Source organism: Hylobates moloch, unplaced genomic scaffold (genome assembly GCF_009828535.3).
Source record: "Hylobates moloch isolate HMO894 unplaced genomic scaffold, HMol_V3 SCAFFOLD_14, whole genome shotgun sequence".
NCBI classification, from domain to species: domain Eukaryota; kingdom Metazoa; phylum Chordata; class Mammalia; order Primates; family Hylobatidae; genus Hylobates; species Hylobates moloch.
This window is the reverse complement of record NW_026652289.1, coordinates 96,379,060-96,395,715: the sequence shown is the minus strand read 5'-3', so window position 1 is coordinate 96,395,715 and position 16,656 is coordinate 96,379,060. Positions and strand designations below refer to the sequence as shown.

At 43.8% G+C, this 16,656-nt stretch overlaps 1 protein-coding gene across 9 annotated transcripts in view; it reads left to right on the top strand.

Moving 5' to 3' along the window:
* The window catches only part of MYO5C (myosin VC), a 106,503-nt gene that overhangs the window by 69,896 nt on the left and 19,951 nt on the right, over window positions 1-16,656 (top strand). For 3 of the 9 annotated variants that reach the window (XM_032174180.2, XM_032174177.2, XM_032174176.2), the window contains 8 exons: window positions 977-1,157; window positions 3,443-3,536; window positions 4,888-4,951; window positions 6,019-6,187; window positions 10,026-10,113; window positions 11,434-11,532; window positions 12,823-12,977; window positions 16,061-16,150. In XM_032174180.2, the coding sequence (XP_032030071.1) occupies window positions 977-1,157; window positions 3,443-3,536; window positions 4,888-4,951; window positions 6,019-6,187; window positions 10,026-10,113; window positions 11,434-11,532; window positions 12,823-12,977; window positions 16,061-16,150 (940 nt within the window). Of the gene's footprint in view, window positions 1-976; window positions 1,158-3,442; window positions 3,537-4,887; window positions 4,952-6,018; window positions 6,188-10,025; window positions 10,114-10,456; window positions 11,368-11,433; window positions 11,533-12,112; window positions 12,800-12,822; window positions 12,978-16,060; window positions 16,151-16,656 lie in introns of those variants that run through there. The other 6 variants (XM_032174181.2, XR_009209640.1, XM_032174179.2 and 3 more) reach the window with 6 other exon arrangements.

The following is a 16,656-nucleotide window of genomic DNA, read 5'->3' as shown; positions in this document are numbered from 1 at the left end:
AGTGGGATAAAATGCCTAGTCAAAAACCCCATAACCCATACAGTGAAAACTGATTATCAAATAAGTTAGTTAATGTTGCCAGAGATATGTAGATACATTTAAATTTAAGGCATATGCTGCATTTATTTAAATTAATAAACTTTATTTTTTACAGCAGTTTTAGGTTCACATCAAAGTTGAGCAGAAATACAGAGAGTGGTCCCACATACCCGTCAGCACACGCACACAACCTTCCCCCCTATCAACTTCCCAAACCACAGTGCTGTGTTTACTATGACTGGTGAACCAACATTGACATGCCACTGTCACCTAAAGTCTATAGTTTATATTAGAGTTCACTCTTGGTGTACATTCTATAGGTTTTGACAAATGTATAATGACTCATATCCACAACTGTAGTATCATACAGAACATGTTTTGTTTTGTTTTTGAGATGGAGTCTCGCTCTGTTGCCCAGGCTGGAGTGCAGTGGCAAGATCTCGGCTCACCACAACCTCCACCTCCAGGTTTCAAGCGATTTTCGTGCCTCAGCTTCCTGAGTAGCTGGAACTACAGGCGTGCACTACCACACCTGGCTAATTTTTGTATTTTTAGTAGAGACGGGGTTTCACCATGTTGTCTAGGCTGGTGTCAAACTCCTGACCTCAAGTGATCCGCCCACCTCGGCCTCCCAAAATACTGGGATTACAGGCGTGAGCCACTGCGTCTGGCCAATATTTTTTAAACTATTAAGAGTGTAAAAATATAAAATTTTCTTCATTGTTAACTACATGTTAACCCCCACATAATGCTTCCTAACTAGCTAGAATATTTTATAATTAGGGATTTCTGATTCTGTAGCCTGTAACCGTGAGTGCATAAGTAAACTTGATGTACTTCGTGCACGGCTCGTTGTGGGTCTTCATTACTGCCTCCCAGCCATCCGTACAGCAGAACAAAGGCCATGAGGTTTATTTCTTGACCCCTCCTTTAATAGTGTTTTGGAGAGCCATTTCCAGTCTCAGAAGGATTGCTATGAAAAGGAGATTGAAGCTTTGAACTTCAAAGTGGTGCATCTAAGTCAAGAAATCAACCACCTGCAGAAGTTATTCAGAGAAGAAAATGACATCAATGAAAGCATCCGTCATGAAGTTACCAGGCTAACATCAGAGAATATGGTATGGTCTCAGCCAGGGGCCCCAGTCGTGGCCATCACACTAGAGATGTTCTTTGTCAATGGAGTCAAATTCAGTTTCTTGGCAGTAAAAGAGTGGATATAAATTACTTTTTCCAGAAGTGAAATAACTCTGTCTGGTGATTAAACTATAAAATGACTGCAGACCAGAGAGCACTCTGATACAAGAGTGTGTGTGTTCACCACAGGATGGCTGCAGGTGCTGTGATTGTGTGTGTGTGTGCATAAGTGTGTATGTTTTAAAGTCTGTATATTTAAATCCAGCCCTAACCCCTTGGAAAGTGAGCACAAAATTGAAGGGTAGCTCTTGAGACAGGAGTGTGTCAGAAGGCCAATCCTGCTCATGCTTCAAATCTCATCTTTTTTTTTTTTTTTTTTGAGATGAAGTCTCACTCTGTTGCCCAGGCTGGAGTGCGATGGCATGATCTCAGCTCACCGCAACCTCCACCTCCCGGGTCCAAGCAATTCTCCTGCCTCAGCCTCCCAAGTAGGTGGGATTACAGGCGCCCACCACCATGCTCAGCTAATTTTGCATTTTCAGTAGAGGCAGGGTTTCACTATGTGGGCAAGGCTAGTCTCAAACTCCTGACCTCGTGATCCGCCTGCCTCGGCCTCCCAAAGTGGCATAAGCCACCGTGCCCGGCCTTCAAATCTCACCTTTTCAAGGGCTTCCTCTTCCATGACGTCCATTCCTAGCCACTGCATTTGTCTCATTCTTTCTTCCAACTCATGCCTACTGGCCTGGAGAAATGCTTTAGGAATCTCTTCACTCAAAAAGCCGTCTCTGTCTTAACCCCACACTCCTGTGGCCATCACCCATTTCTTTGGGGAGTTAGTCAGACTTACAAAGACCCTCTAGGCATACTCCCTCTGTGCACCTCCCATTCACTGCCCACCACCCCATTCTGTCGTGTGCCCCCACCACTGGCTGACTCTGCCTGCATGGAGCTGAGCACTAAGCGTTCCTTTGCACCCTCATCTTACTCAGTGTCTCAGCAGCCCCTGGCGATGCTAATCTTGCCCTCTCCACCTAGTTCTCTTGGCTTCCTGGACGCCCTGCTTTCCCAGCATTCTTGTCCCGCCTCACTGGCTGCTGCTCCCCTACTTCCTTACTACCCCCTCCTCTCCCTAAACTGAGAGTGTTAGGAAATCTCGGGGCTGTAGCAGCAGTTGAGGACCAGGGGTGGACACAGGGAATGGCAGTGGGGGACCTTTACACCTTTGTTTATTCCTTGGATGAAACTTATAATGAGGAATTTGCAGTGAGATTCAATTGCACAATCAAACAAGTACAGATGCTCATCAGCTTACAATGGGGCTGTGTCCCAATAAACCCATTGTATGTTGGAAGTATTGTATTGTAAGTTGAAAATGCATAAATACACCTAACCTACCAAGCATCGTAGCTTAGCCCAGCCTGCCTTAAACGTGCTCAGAATGCTTACATTAGCCTGCACTTGGGCAAAATCATCTAACACAAAGCCTACTTTTATAATAAAGTGTTGAATATCTCATGTAACTTATCAAATACTATACTGAAAGTGAAACACAGAATGGTTGAATGGGTTCTTGAAGTATGGTTTCTACTAAATGCATATCACTTTGACACCATCACAAACTCGAAAAATAGTAAGTTGAGCCATCGTAAATCAGGGGCTGTCTGTATTCTTCATTTGGACTTCAGAGGCTGGATCTCAGCCACTCAGTTTTAAGTGAGCGTGTTTATAAACTTGGGGAAGGAAAAAAACCCCTATTTTAACCTAACTGGGGGTAGAGGCGATGGACATGTAAAGAAATATACAGATAGGGACAAAGGATTGAGAAACTTACTGGGTGATTCCAGACCTCCACTAACAGCAGTGCATGTCCTTGAATTCAAAAGTTGCAGTGGGACCCTTTGAGATGGCTTTTCCTGTTCCCAGATGAGGAGACGATGGCTCTGGGCTTGGACCAAAGAGGCTGGCTGCCATTTCTTCACCTAATTCCTCCCTCAACTCAGCATAGGATTTCTATACATGTACACATCCTTCTCTCCCTGTCGTAGCTGTGTGAGAACTGCTTCCTCTGAGCATACTGGTGTTTCCTGAGACTATATAGGTTTTGAGGTTGAAAAAAAAATGTTAATCCAGTCTAATGTCGTGGCTAGCTCTTTTACACAGCTATATGTTCTGCAGGCTGAACACCAAGACAGTTTAGTTTGCTTCTGAGATTTTAAAGTTCATAGATCAAAGTATTTTATATTCTAATATTTCTAATTCTTCTCTAAAGATGATCCCAGACTTTAAACAGCAAATTTCAGAATTGGAGAAGCAGAAGCAAGATCTTGAAATCCGCCTGAATGAACAAACTGAGAAAATGAAAGGTAACTGAAATCCTCATGAACTTGCTTTTAGAAAACGGTTTCCTGTACCCAGGAAATGACATTGAAATATCCTTGTACTCAGGGGTTTTAAACTCTGGTTCTCTAGGGGGCTGGGCAGGTAACAAATGTGAGAAGGGGGCTGGTTGAAAGATATGGAAAGATATGTAGGACATTTAAAGGAGGTGCAGGCTGAGTGCAGTGGCTCACACCTATAATCCCAGCACTTTGGGAAGCGGTGACGGGTGGATCATTTAAGGCCAGGAGTTCGAGTTTGAGACCAGTCTAGGCAATATGACAAAACCTCATCTCTACAAAAAAAAAAATTTTTTTTTTTTTTTTTTTTTGAGACTGAGTTTTGCTCTTGTCGCCCAGGCTAGAGTGCAATGGTGCGATTTCGGCTCACTGGAGCCTCTGCCTCCCGGGTTCAAGCGATTCTTCTGCCTCAGCCTCCTGAGTATATCAGATTACAGGCACCCACCACCACACCCAGCTAATTGTTTTTTTCTTTTGTATTTTTAGTAGAGATGGGGTTTCGCCATGTTGGCCAGGTTGGTCTTGAGCTCCTGGCCTCAGGTGATCCGCCTACCTTGGCCTCCCAAAGTTCTGGGATTACAGCCGTGACCTACTGAACCCAGCCCAAAAATTTTTTTAAAATAAGTCAGGCTTGGCAGTATGCGCCTGTAGTCCCAGCTATGTGGGAGACTGAAGTGGAAGGATCACTTGAGCCCGGGAGGTGATGGCTGAAGTGAGCTGTGATTGTGCCACTGCATTCCAGCCTGGGTGACAGAGTGAGCTCCTGCCTCCGAAAAAAAAAACAATAAAATAAACAGGCTGCTGCCTCCAAGCTCCACTGATTGTTGCCCAGTGGAAATGTGGGCCCAGTATTGCTAGAGATTCCTATTTTTAAAGAAAACCCAGGAATCCAGATTTTTATGTGGAATATTACAATTTTTAAATGATGGTTTAAAAATGTTTAAACATTGTTCAGACCAAATAAAAGTTAATCTCTGTCTGGATACAGTTTAAGACAGGCTTGTTCAAGCCGCAGCCCATGGGCCACATGTAGCCCATGATAGCTTTCAAGGAGGCCCAATACAAATTCGTAAACTTTCTTAAAACATGAGATTTTTTTGCAATTTTTTTTTTTCAGCTCATCAGCTATTGTTAGTGTTAGCATATTTTATATGTGGCCCAAGACAATTCTTCTTCCAATATGGGCCAGAGAAGCCAAAAGATCAGACACCCCTAGTTTAGGACCTCTAAAAATGGAAAATAATACCAAACCCAAATCAGAATGCAGTGATATGCTCCCCCGCCCCCCGCAAAGTACTGACAGTTCTTCTCATTATAGGAAAACTAGAAGAATTGTCTGATCAGTTACATCGCAGTCAAGAGGAGGAAGGAACACAAAGAAAGTAAGTGTAAATATGTGTGTACCTCAAGTTCATGCTCGTGTAATTCTTTTCTGAAACTGTAGAATATACCAAGATGTGTTATTAATGCCAAAAAGCAAGATGCTAATTAATGTATATGACATATTGCCATTCTGATGGGAAGGAAAGAAATATGTGTATGTACAACACACTCAGCAGCAGCAGCATCTCTGGGAGATTGTTAAGGAACAAAACATTGGTTGCCTCCAGGCAGTTGCCTCCAGGCTTGGTGACTGATACACAGAGGAGGGGAGGACACGTACTTTTCACTGTATGCGTACACTTTTGTACCCTTGAAATGCTATACCATGCACTTGAATTATCTGTTCAAACAACGGATAAGAGTGTGTGAGAGAGAACGGTTTCTATTAGCAGACTATTTAGGTAAGAATTAATAGCCCATGTTGATGGAAAATCTTCATTGCTAATCCCCCCAAATTTCCATCACGAGACCAACAAAGGGCCTCGTGCCCTGGCAGAGCCTTGTGGGGAGAATGTTCTGTTTTGTTGCCAACTTGTTGAGACACTTATTTTTCCAAAATAATAAATGGGCACTTGACATCCCCAAGAGCATCTTTAGTCATGTGACTTTATCAGTAGGATGAGGACCCAAAGCAGCGGAAAAGGAGCGAGGCACCATTTTGGAACTCTTCTCATGGTCTCTCCTCCTCTCTTCTATCTGATCCCTGGCTTTGTGAGTGTCTGGTCCCCAGGCTGGTCACAAAGGGGATGACTGCTTAGTTGTCATAGGGTATAGTGGGCGTGGATGTCCCCTGGGAACAGTGAGTGGGGCTGGGGTTGGGTGGAGAATGGAACCTCTTATTGGGTGAAGGAGACTAGAGCAGTCCATGGACAGTTTTCTGTCCCAGCCAGTCCTGGTCTCTTTTCCTTCCCCTGGAAGGACACCCCTGTTCGAATACTATTTGCTTTACACAGAAATTGGCCAAGGTGTTCTTCCATCTTTGGAAATCTCGGCACTTGCTATGACAGTGAGTGACTTCTCCATGACAGTCATACTGATACCAGCCATTCCCCCCTCCCTTTCTCAGGGCCATGGAAGCCCAAAATGAAATACACACCAAAGAGAAGGAGAAGCTGATTGATAAGATTCAAGAAATGCAGGAGGTCAGTGACCACTTGAAGAAACAATTTGAAACTGAAAGTGAAGTCAAGAGTAACTTCCGGCAGGAAGCATCCCGGCTCACTTTGGAAAACAGGGTGAGAAGTCTTCTAACTTGGTGATAAAGAATGTCTGTGTGCAGATGTTGCTGAAAGGGGGTCATGCCACCTAAAGCATATGATTAACATCTATAGACCAAAAGTCCTTCCATCAGAGCAATCTGTTTTCTTATCCCAAAAGACAGGTGGTCTCCGAGGTTGGCTTTGGGAAGGCCTTGGGGACTTACAGGCCTCAGAGACTTACAGGCCCGCCTGGGGAGGGTGAAGGAGGAGAGACAGAGAGGTGCAGGCCGTAGTTCCCCAGCACTATCAGTGGACGGCACCATCCAGGATGGAGTCACCGTGCTCTGGAACACACTGAGGATAGCAAGGCCTACGTATGAGTGCTTTACCCAGCAAAACTCACCCCATATAAGTGCCCACGCTTTCTTCTGGGGGTATGGCCTTCCTACAATTTTTAGAGTCAAAATGTTCTTCTATGAAATGATCACGATGTCGATGGAAGGCTTAAAAACTTTTTAAAAGTGTTTAAGGTCTTTTCTGAGTTTTAAATGCCCTTACCAAAATGAAGTTGGGTAACCCTACATCCATTCCCAGCAATTATTTTGAAATTGTGATGCTGTGTGGAACCCAGAAGACTGAGAAGTGCCGAAGTGACAGATAGGCCACTTTCCTAGGAGCTGGGACCCTCTCAGGCCCCTTCGAGACCTGAGAGCTTCCAAGAGGGTGACCCAGGAGGGCTGACGAGTCCAGTGGGTCAGTGTGGACATGCCCACGTGCCCTTCTCCCTGCTGACAGGGCCCCCATTTCCGATCTCACAGGAAAACCTTGATAGAGGAAAAACACATTTTGAGTGTCAGGGTTTAACTTTGAAGAGTGGTTACATCCAAAAAGAGAAATTCCAGGAGTTTAACATTTAATAGGAAGTGACAAATTCCAATCAGTGACACCTACATGACGGCTGCCTTTTCTGAGGTGGATACAACTTTCTCAGAGACTGGAATCCTCGTATTACAACAGAGAAGCAACCGCCTGCTGTCCATGTGTGTGAGGCTGCCTTGCCTTGCCTTCTGTGGGCCCCTGGGATCTCAGTGGAGCCAGCGGTCAGGCAGAAGCTACATGGGTCGGTCATGTGTGTGCTGCGCATGTCATCCCATGTGATCCTTTACTCTGACTGTCCCTGTGCATTGTGACGGATTTACGAGTTCGTTCCTGGTGCCCTGGAGCACAGCCCGGTCCTGGCGCCCTCTTCTGGAGCCCCTCCAAGTGTCTGGCTCTGCTCCCCACAGGTGCGCTGAGCTAGGGAGCCGGCAGGCCTGACATGCTCATTTCAATAGCTCTTTCTGAACCCGGGGTAGCCTCACTGTTACATATAAGCAGACAGACACGCAACAAGAGTATCATCTCTATACATTAGCCGGCGGATTCTACCCACAAATGAGACCTGATCTATATTAGTTTGCCAGGGCTGCCGTAACAAATGACCACAAACCAGGTGCCTTAAAACAACAGAAATGTGTTCTCTCAATTATGGAGGTCAGAAGTCTGAAGTCAAGATGTCAGCAGGGCGCACTCCTCCGAAGTCTCTAAGGAAAACCCTTCCTTGCCTCTCCCAGCTTCTAGAGGGCTCCAGGCATTCCTTGGTTTGGGACAGTGTAACTCCAGCCTCTGCCTCTCTGCACCTGGCCTTCTCCCTGTCTCTGTGTTCTTTTCCATCTCTTATAAGGACACCTGCATTGGATTTACAGCCCACCCTAAATTGTAGTAGCCACCTCTCATACTGACCCTTAGCTTACCACAGCTGCAAAGACCCTATTTCCATATAAAGTCACATTCTGGAGTTTGGGTTGGACATGAATTTCAAGGTGACACTGTTCAAACCACTATGTGATGCTTTGAGTCAAAGAAATTTCTCTTTTTTTTCCAGACTCTTTTGTCACTGAAAAGAAATTCTTATTAAGAGATAAAAAAAAAAAACTTTTAGTAATCATTTCACTATTTATCAAAGAAATTCAAAATTAAAACTAGGTATTATTTTTGCCTGTCAAATTAACAGAGACATGGGCCTGGCACAGTGGCTCATACCTGTAATCCCAGCACTTTAAGATGTCATGGTAGAAGTGTGACTTGAGACCAGGAGTTCAACCAGCCAGGGCAATGTAGCGAGACCCCATGTCTACAAGGAAAACTTAAAAAAAAAATATGGTGGTGCATGCCTATAGTTCTAGCTACTCAGGAGGCTGAGGCAAGAGGACTGCTTGAGCCCAGGAGATTGAGGCTGCAGTGAGCTATGATCACACTACTGCACTCCAGCCTGGGTGACGAGCAAAATCCTGTCTCTAAAAATACTACTACTACTAATAATAATAATTGATAGAGATCTTACGCTGCTGGAGAGAACATCTTGAAATGGGTACTGTCATACATGGTTGCTGGGAATATAAATTGATATAAACTTTCTTGAGGGCTTATTTGAAGGTATGGATCATGAACCTTTGGGGAGTACATTCCCTTTGACTCAGTAACACAACTTGTGAGGTTCTATCCTAAGTAAATACCTGAATATGTGGACAAGATTTTTGTTCAGAGTGATCATCATAGTGTTATTAATCATAGAGAAAAAGAAGCAACCCAAAGGAAACAAATGGATATCTAACAATAGAGCAAAGGTTAAATTGTTGTATGATATAATATGACTTGGCTGTTAAAATGATGGTTTGGGTATATTATCAATGACATGGGAAAACGTCTGCAGTATAACTAGAGAAAAATGTAGGATTTGAAATTTTGCCTGTAATATGATCCCAATTTTATAAAATGTACATTTACCATGTTGGGAAAAAAGGAATGAAATCAAAATGTGAAGAATGGTTTTTTCTGGGTTATGGGTTGATGGGTGACCCGTTTTATTAGATATATTATAAGATGGGCTTGAATTGGAGGGAAGAAGCTGTACTGACACCTCCACTTCTAAGGTCAATAGAGTTCCTAACATGTCTAGCCAGGGACACAGAATGGTGGCAGGGAGAGAGGTGGCCGCACAGAGTAGAAACAGCACAATGTCCCTTGGCCCCAAGAGTCTCTAGAGGGCACACAGCTGCAGTGACCCTGCATGGTGGGTCTTTCTGGGTCAGAGAAGCCTGAATTCTGTATGTGTCAAATGCTCAGATCTGGAAGAACTTAAACACTGTATGTCCATTATAGGAAATATTTCTAGGTATCCAAGGACACTCCTGGTTCTTGAGCCAGATTCAGCATGGGCAAGGCCACCTCCTTATCAGGAAAGAAAGGCAAAACCAGGCCCAAATCTCTGAACATTTCTCTGGCTCCAGCTTCTGACATCTAGAAAGCCCATTTTCCCACACTCATACTTTTAAATTCTCTATGATGGGCATTCCTATGTAATAAGAGCAAGATAAATGTAGTATATGCATACAATAGGATATTATTCAGCCATAAGAATATATGAAATGTTGATACATGCTACGGCGTGGATGAATTTTGAAAACCTTATGCTAAGCGAAAGAAGCCAGACACACAAAAAAACCTATTCTATGAATTTATTTATATGAGATGTCCAGAACAGGCAAATCTGTAGAGACAGAAAGTAGACGAATGGTTGCCAGGTGCTGGAAGGGAATGAGGAACTAGAGAGTGACACTAAAGGTTAATTTTCTTTTTGGAGTAACAAAATGTTCTGGAATTAAATAATGGTGATTGTAGCACAACTCTGACTACACTAAAAAGCCTTTGAGTTTACACTTTAAATGAGTGAATTGTATGGTATGTGAATTGTAGCTCAATAAAGCTGTTACCAAAAAAAAAAATAGATTAAAGTGCTTCTAAGCTGAATCTTGGTTTCTTTTTATTGCTGTAGGATCTTGAAGAAGAATTAGACATGAAGGACAGAGTGATTAAAAAGCTACAAGATCAAGTCAAGACGCTAAGCAAGACAATTGGAAAAGGTAAGAAACAATACTTGTTTTCTTATTCTTTTGAGCTAAGGCTAACATGCACTCAAGTGTTTATTTTCTATCTGGTCCAAAGCTTATGAAACCCAAAGGAATGATTCTCAAGTGGTGAGGTATGGGACCTAGTGCTGGGCTAATGAAAAGATGCTTTGGGTCAAGAAGACAGCTCCCTCCCCCTCAGATGATACCAGATCCGTTCATGTACTTGCAAGAGACATCCTATAATTAACACATTAACCTCTTCCTCTGTTAGCTCCCTTTTTTAAAAAACAAAATTGTGAACAAGTTTTCAATTAACTGCTTTGAAATTCACCTTCTCTCCCTGTTACATATGTAGGGTCAGTAAGTATCCAAATTTCTATTAGAAAAGTAGAGAGCTAAGAAGCAGACATCCTGAGCACGGACTGCACGGCACACATAAAGCGTCCTCGTGAGCCTCTGTTAAAGGGACCCTCCGCCCTTCTTCCCTCCTTCTGCTTCTGTCACTGAACTTTTCTGTTTGGCTCCTGCTCACATTTCTCACTCTTTGATTCTTTATTACCTTTTCCCTTTCCTCCCAGCCTTATTGCCAAGGCTATATCTTGTTTGTTCCTTTTTCTATATTCATCTCTTTGAAGAGCAGCTTTATTCTTACTTATCCAACTCTCACCTCAAATTTGAAATGTCCACAAGCAAACGGAGGATCCTTTTCCTTCAGTAATAAATGACAAATGGCAGTCTGCCCCATGAGAGCAGGGTCCAGGTCTGTGCTTCCCAGCCCCCGCTGCATCCCCACTGCTGGGATGAATGAATGAACCACCTTTCGCCACCCTGGCTCACCTTTCAGACTTCTGACCTCCAGAGCTGTACAATTAAACATGTGTGTTGTTTTAAGCCCCTATGTTTGTGGTAACTTTTTACAGCAGCCATGGGAAACTAATACAGCTGTCTCAGTAAGGATCATGCACATTGGTACTTTGCACACCAAATGTTTCACGAGTCTTCTTTCACAGTAGCATCGGCATCTTGAAGACAAGGCAACATCTTGAATTTCTTTCCTGTTACCATGTGCTGGATACATATCAGGCACTCATAAGGCTCTTCAAAGGATAATTGGGCCTTTTCAGCAGTAGCTGTACTCACTGATGTACTCACAAAGAGGAGTCAGTACTTGGAGAAATTCTTCAGGATACAATACAGTACAGTTTTAATGTATCTAAAAGCCATAGACATTTACGTGCAAACCAGCCAGAATGGGGTAGGAGAGTAGTCACGTTATGAGACCTGTGAAAGCTGCTTTTGTGTATTTAGCTGATTGTTTGCCTCTGTCTACAGCCAATGATGTGCACTCATCCTCAGGACCCAAGGAGTACCTTGGAATGCTGCAGTACAAGAGAGAAGACGAGGCCAAGCTCATTCAGAACCTCATTCTTGGTAGTGAAACCTGGAACTCTGGATTTTTGCTTTCTCTTTGAGACTTGCACATCAGTCAGTGCCAAAGTCTTGGGCAGGGGTAGTCCTTTTTCTACTTTCTTCTTCCACTGCTTCTTCCCCCAGCCCAGTTTCTCAACCTCAGCACTGTTGACCTGTTAACTCTGTGAATGGGGAGTAACAAAGGGTGGAGCAGCATCCTTGACTTCTACTCACTAGAAGCCAGCAGCAACCCCTAGTGATGACAATAAAAGATGTCTCTAGGTATTGCCGAATGTCCTGTGGGGGCCAAAACTGTCCTCAGTTGAGAACCATTGCCCTGACCTTTTCCAAATTGTAGGACCAGGGTAGAAAAGAAACATCACCTCATTTTTGTGTCTCAGCACAGGAGCCATCATGGAAGTAATTGTGGCTCTGTGCTCCATCTGACTTGAGAAATTTCTCTGCGGGCTATGCGATGGGGCTTCCCAGCCATGCCTCAGTTACAGGAATGTCCCATGTGTATGCTCAAGGGTTGGTAGTCATAGAACCAATCTTACTGCACTGTCTTCATTGTGACCTTCCACATGGTTTTCTGGCATAGGGAGAAAAATCTGCCGCCCTATCAGCTGGCTCCAAGATCTCAAAACAGAAAGCCAACGTGTAGCCTTCCTTCCTCTTCTGCGAGCGACCCCCTCAGCTCATGTGAGCACCCCTACCCTTTTCTTTCCCCCCATCACTGGTGTCACGCAGTGTGAGCCTCTTCTTTGTTCTTCTGTCTTCATGCAGCCAGGGCGACATCCTTGTTTGCTTAACTTTTTTTGTAAGATTTCTCTCTCCCCTTCATCCCCACTGTGCGTCTCCGCCATTCTGTTCTCCCCAAGGCCAGCTAGACATTCTCTGCTGCACTGGGTGTGCCTGCTTTCCCTATTCAAGGCAGCTTCATGTGATTGTGGACACTGTACCCCATCCTCAACAAAGTGCTTGGAGTACGGGTGCATGGAACTGGAGTTTCTTTCCTACAATGGGAGTCTGAAATCCAGGGTTTCCACACCAGGGAAAAATAAAGATTCTGTCTCTTATTCAACCTTTTAAGAAAGAGAAAGTCCTTTGTAAACAAGAAGAGGAACAAGTGACACCTGTGTATTTTGTGCCAAGAAAGGAGCCAGACGGAATTCCTCAAAGGGGAAATAAATCCATATACATGCAGGCACTGCGTCAAGCACAGAAAAGCAAACAAGCCCCTGCCCCTAGTGACAGGTTCCTTAGGAGAAGAGCTGACCTGTCAGCTGTAATTGGCTCTCTCTGCTTCAGACTTGAAGCCCCGTGGCGTGGTGGTGAACATGATTCCCGGGCTGCCGGCTCATATCCTGTTCATGTGTGTGCGCTACGCAGACTCTCTGAATGATGCCAACATGCTGAAGTCCCTCATGAACAGCACCATTAACGGCATCAAGCAGGTGGTTAAGGTAGGAAATGCCTTTGACATTGGCCCTTGGTATCACATCTATGGGAATGACCAGATGCCCAGTCTTTGCCCATCCTGAGCCTCCATTGTGTGGTGAGCCACGTGATTCCTCAAACAAGTTTGAGGCCCAACTAGTGAAGGGAGCCACGCTGTTAGGGAAAGATAAATGGATAAGCATCTGCCATAGACCTCAAAGCCTTACTGCAACCTGGTAGCCACTGCCCCCACCACTGCTATCCCCTTAGGGTGTGAAGTTATCAGCTGTGAGGGGTATAGGTTCTTTCTCTGTAACAAGGGTAAATCATGAGAAATGAAATGGACTGAAAAATTACTCATCTCTTCCCTTGGCAATTATATAATTCTTCTTTCTAAAAGCACATTGTGTATTTTTATTCCCACAAATGAAGATGAACTGTGTATTAGTTAGGTTAGTTACTTAGTAAAGCTAAGCTATTGTAGCTATAAGACACCTGCCACCTCCCTTTGCCCAATACAGTGTCTTAAAGAAGATGGAGGATTTTTCTTTGCTAATAGCAGTTCCATAATGAGCCATCTAGGTTGGAAGGTGGCTCTGTTCTACATGATCATGAAGGGACCCAGGTTCCTTCCACCTTGCTGTTGGCCATTCCCTAAGTCAGCGTCCTTATTGGAATGATTAGACAAGCAGGCAGCCAGCAGTTTACCACTGGGCGAGAGGGAACCTACCACAGGACACAGACCATGTGTGTATGGTATACGTATCGGAAGTCACCAGCTGAACTCTTTATGAGCAATCATCTCTTCGTGGTGTGACAAGTGGATAATGATCAAAAATGACAATGACAAAGGGCGGGATTTTGTGAAGCTAACTTAACAGTAACATAAAGTTTATTGCTAATTTCCTTTCCAACTGAAACATAATCCTAAAATCATTCTTAGCATACTCATTATTTTTCCTGGAAACTCCGTAAGTGATCAATGAGTAAATAACTATATCTAAGCGTTGAAGATTTTTTAAAACAGACCTGGATCCTTGCTTACAGGGATAGTTGCTTTGTAAAAAGAGTTCTCTGGTAATGCCTGGTGCATTCTGGAATGTTGGGTGTGGGTAGGGTGGTTGACTTTGTTCTAAGCCAGACCTGGTGCTACCCTGAGTGTGGAAATTCCATTAGCCACAGTGGAGTTAGTACAAAAACCTTCTCTCTCGCTCTCTTTTTCTAGGAAATGACCACTTTACAGTTATGTTAAAAAGCATCTGTTTCTGGGAATTACAATGTACTGATCCATATTGGAAGGGGGCAGTAAGACATAAATAACACTAAAATAACAGTGTTTTTCATGCCCCTCCAAAAGGGAAGTGATGTTTGATATTAGGATATATTTGAATTTTTAGTTAGGGAGACCTTACCTCATTTTTAGTAAAATATGTGTTCTAAAGAGTAATGAGGAATTAAATTCTATTTTAAATACTGTAGGGAAGGCCAGGTGTGGTGGCTCACACCTGTAATCCCAGCACTTTGGGAGGCTGAGAGGTAGATCGCTTGAGCTCACGAGTTCAAGACCAGCCTGGGCAACATAGTGAAACCCTGTCTCTACAAAAAAGACAAAAATTGGCCAGGTGTGGTGGTGTGTGCCTGTAGTCCCAGCTACTCTGGAAGCTGAGGTGGGAAGATCACTTGAGCCCGGAAGGCAGAGGTTGCAGTAAGCCAAGATCACACCACTGCACTCCAGCCTGGGTGATTAAGAGCCAGACCTTGTCTCAAAAATAAATAAATAAATTAATTAATTAATAAACTCTAGGAAGAAAGAAACATAAAAACTAGATTTGTGAGAGATGAGAGCATGGTAATTCTCCTCTCCTTCCAAAAATATCATGAATTCATTATTTATCTGGAGTTAGGAACAGAAAATTCACATTTGTTTGGTGCTGGATACTTTATAGTCACCATCTTCACAGGAGCCACCAGAGTATTTTTGGAAGGGGCTCCCATAAATTGATGTTTTCCCTGTCCGTATCTGCATAAGTTGGGTTTTCTTAAGACAAGCTGGCATTGTGTTCCAGCCCAGGACACACAGTGTTTGCCTCCCCTTGATGTTCTGGAACGTTTAGCCAAATATTCATAAACCAAGAGATGCATGGCATGAGGACTAAAAGACCCCTTTCTCACCAGCATCTTCAGTCTCAACTTCTCTGTGGCCCCCTCCCTGTGCCTTTGCATGTGCCCAGGACCTGCCTCTCCCCACCTCCAGCACACAGCAGTTACAGCAATGTGCCCACATACCCTCTTCAGCCACTATTCCTTTCCCTCCACCCCGGACTGCCAAAGTGCTTAAACTAGTGTTCTCCAGTAATTCTCTTTGTCACTCCTTGCAAGCTGGCTTCTAACCCATCACTCTACAGAGAGATCACCAGTAACTCCTCTTACTAAAACTAGTGGTGTTTCTTTACTTTTTATTCTCTTTAAATTGACCAAAGCATTAGCACCATCTCCTTGAAAGCTTCCTCCCTTGTCTTTTAAATGCCAGGATTTTCTCTGTTTTCCTCTTCCCCATCTGATCACTGTAGCTCTGCCTTCACTGCTTGTTCCTCTTCTTCCTGCCCTGTAAGTGGAGGCCTTCTCCCCAACAGCCCTAGTCCTGAGCTCTTGTCTCTCCACCCATTTCCTTCAAGGGCGAGACCTCCTGCCTCTCTGAGGTTTCCCCGGCTGCTCTGCCTCCCCATCCTCTCTCCTTGTCCTCTGAGCTTTGGTAGCACAGTCTACAGCCATCGTTTGGGCCCTTGACCACCTACCAAACTCTGTTCTATCTTCCCAGTGAGAGTGTGAACTCAGGAGAGCAAGAAGTGAAACTTGCATTTCTCATGCATTCCTTCAGGACCCACTTCACACTTCATAATAAGTGACACAACCTGTACAGAAACATGTTACAAACTGTGACCTATTAAATAAGTATAAGCTCTTATAATTATATATGAATTGGATAAAGGCTTTAGTGAATAAAAGAAAAATTAATTTTGGTCAAAAGCCACAACTAACCAAACAGGTAAGATGCTCAGAGGTACAAGTAATCATCAAGTCCAATTTTGTCTTTTCTTATTTTTCTAAGGAACATTTAGAAGACTTTGAAATGCTGTCCTTTTGGCTTTCCAACACTTGTCATTTTCTCAATTGCCTGAAGCAGTACAGCGGAGAAGAGGTAGGGGGCGCCCACCTGCTTGTTGTTTTGTGCTGACAGCCAGTCTATAACCTCCTCCTGAGCCAGAGCTCAACAGAGCCTCTATTCTCTTCACCCAGGAGGCCAACAGCACATTATCCGTTGGACTCTTGGGTATACACCACAGGCAGGAGACTTCTGGAAGCAGCTTAGATTTTGGGCATGGTACTAGGCCTCCTAGGTCTCCATTACTTTTAAATCAATAGGTAGATAAGATGCATTAAAAGTTTCCTTCTGTCTGTAAGACGTTTAGCATTATGACTCTAAAATACAGGCTTTGGTTTAAAAATGCCTGTTTCTTCACAGCTGTTCTCTCTACAGGACCCTGACTGTTCCTCCATAATCTATAAATATGTTTCCTTTGCCATTCTGACTCTGCTTCCAGGAGGCTGATGTCATAAAAGAGTTCTCCACCTTCAAGTACTTGCAGAGAAAAATTTCATTGAACTAAAATAACAAAGTGGCTTTCAGGGTTTTCAGTGCTCTCC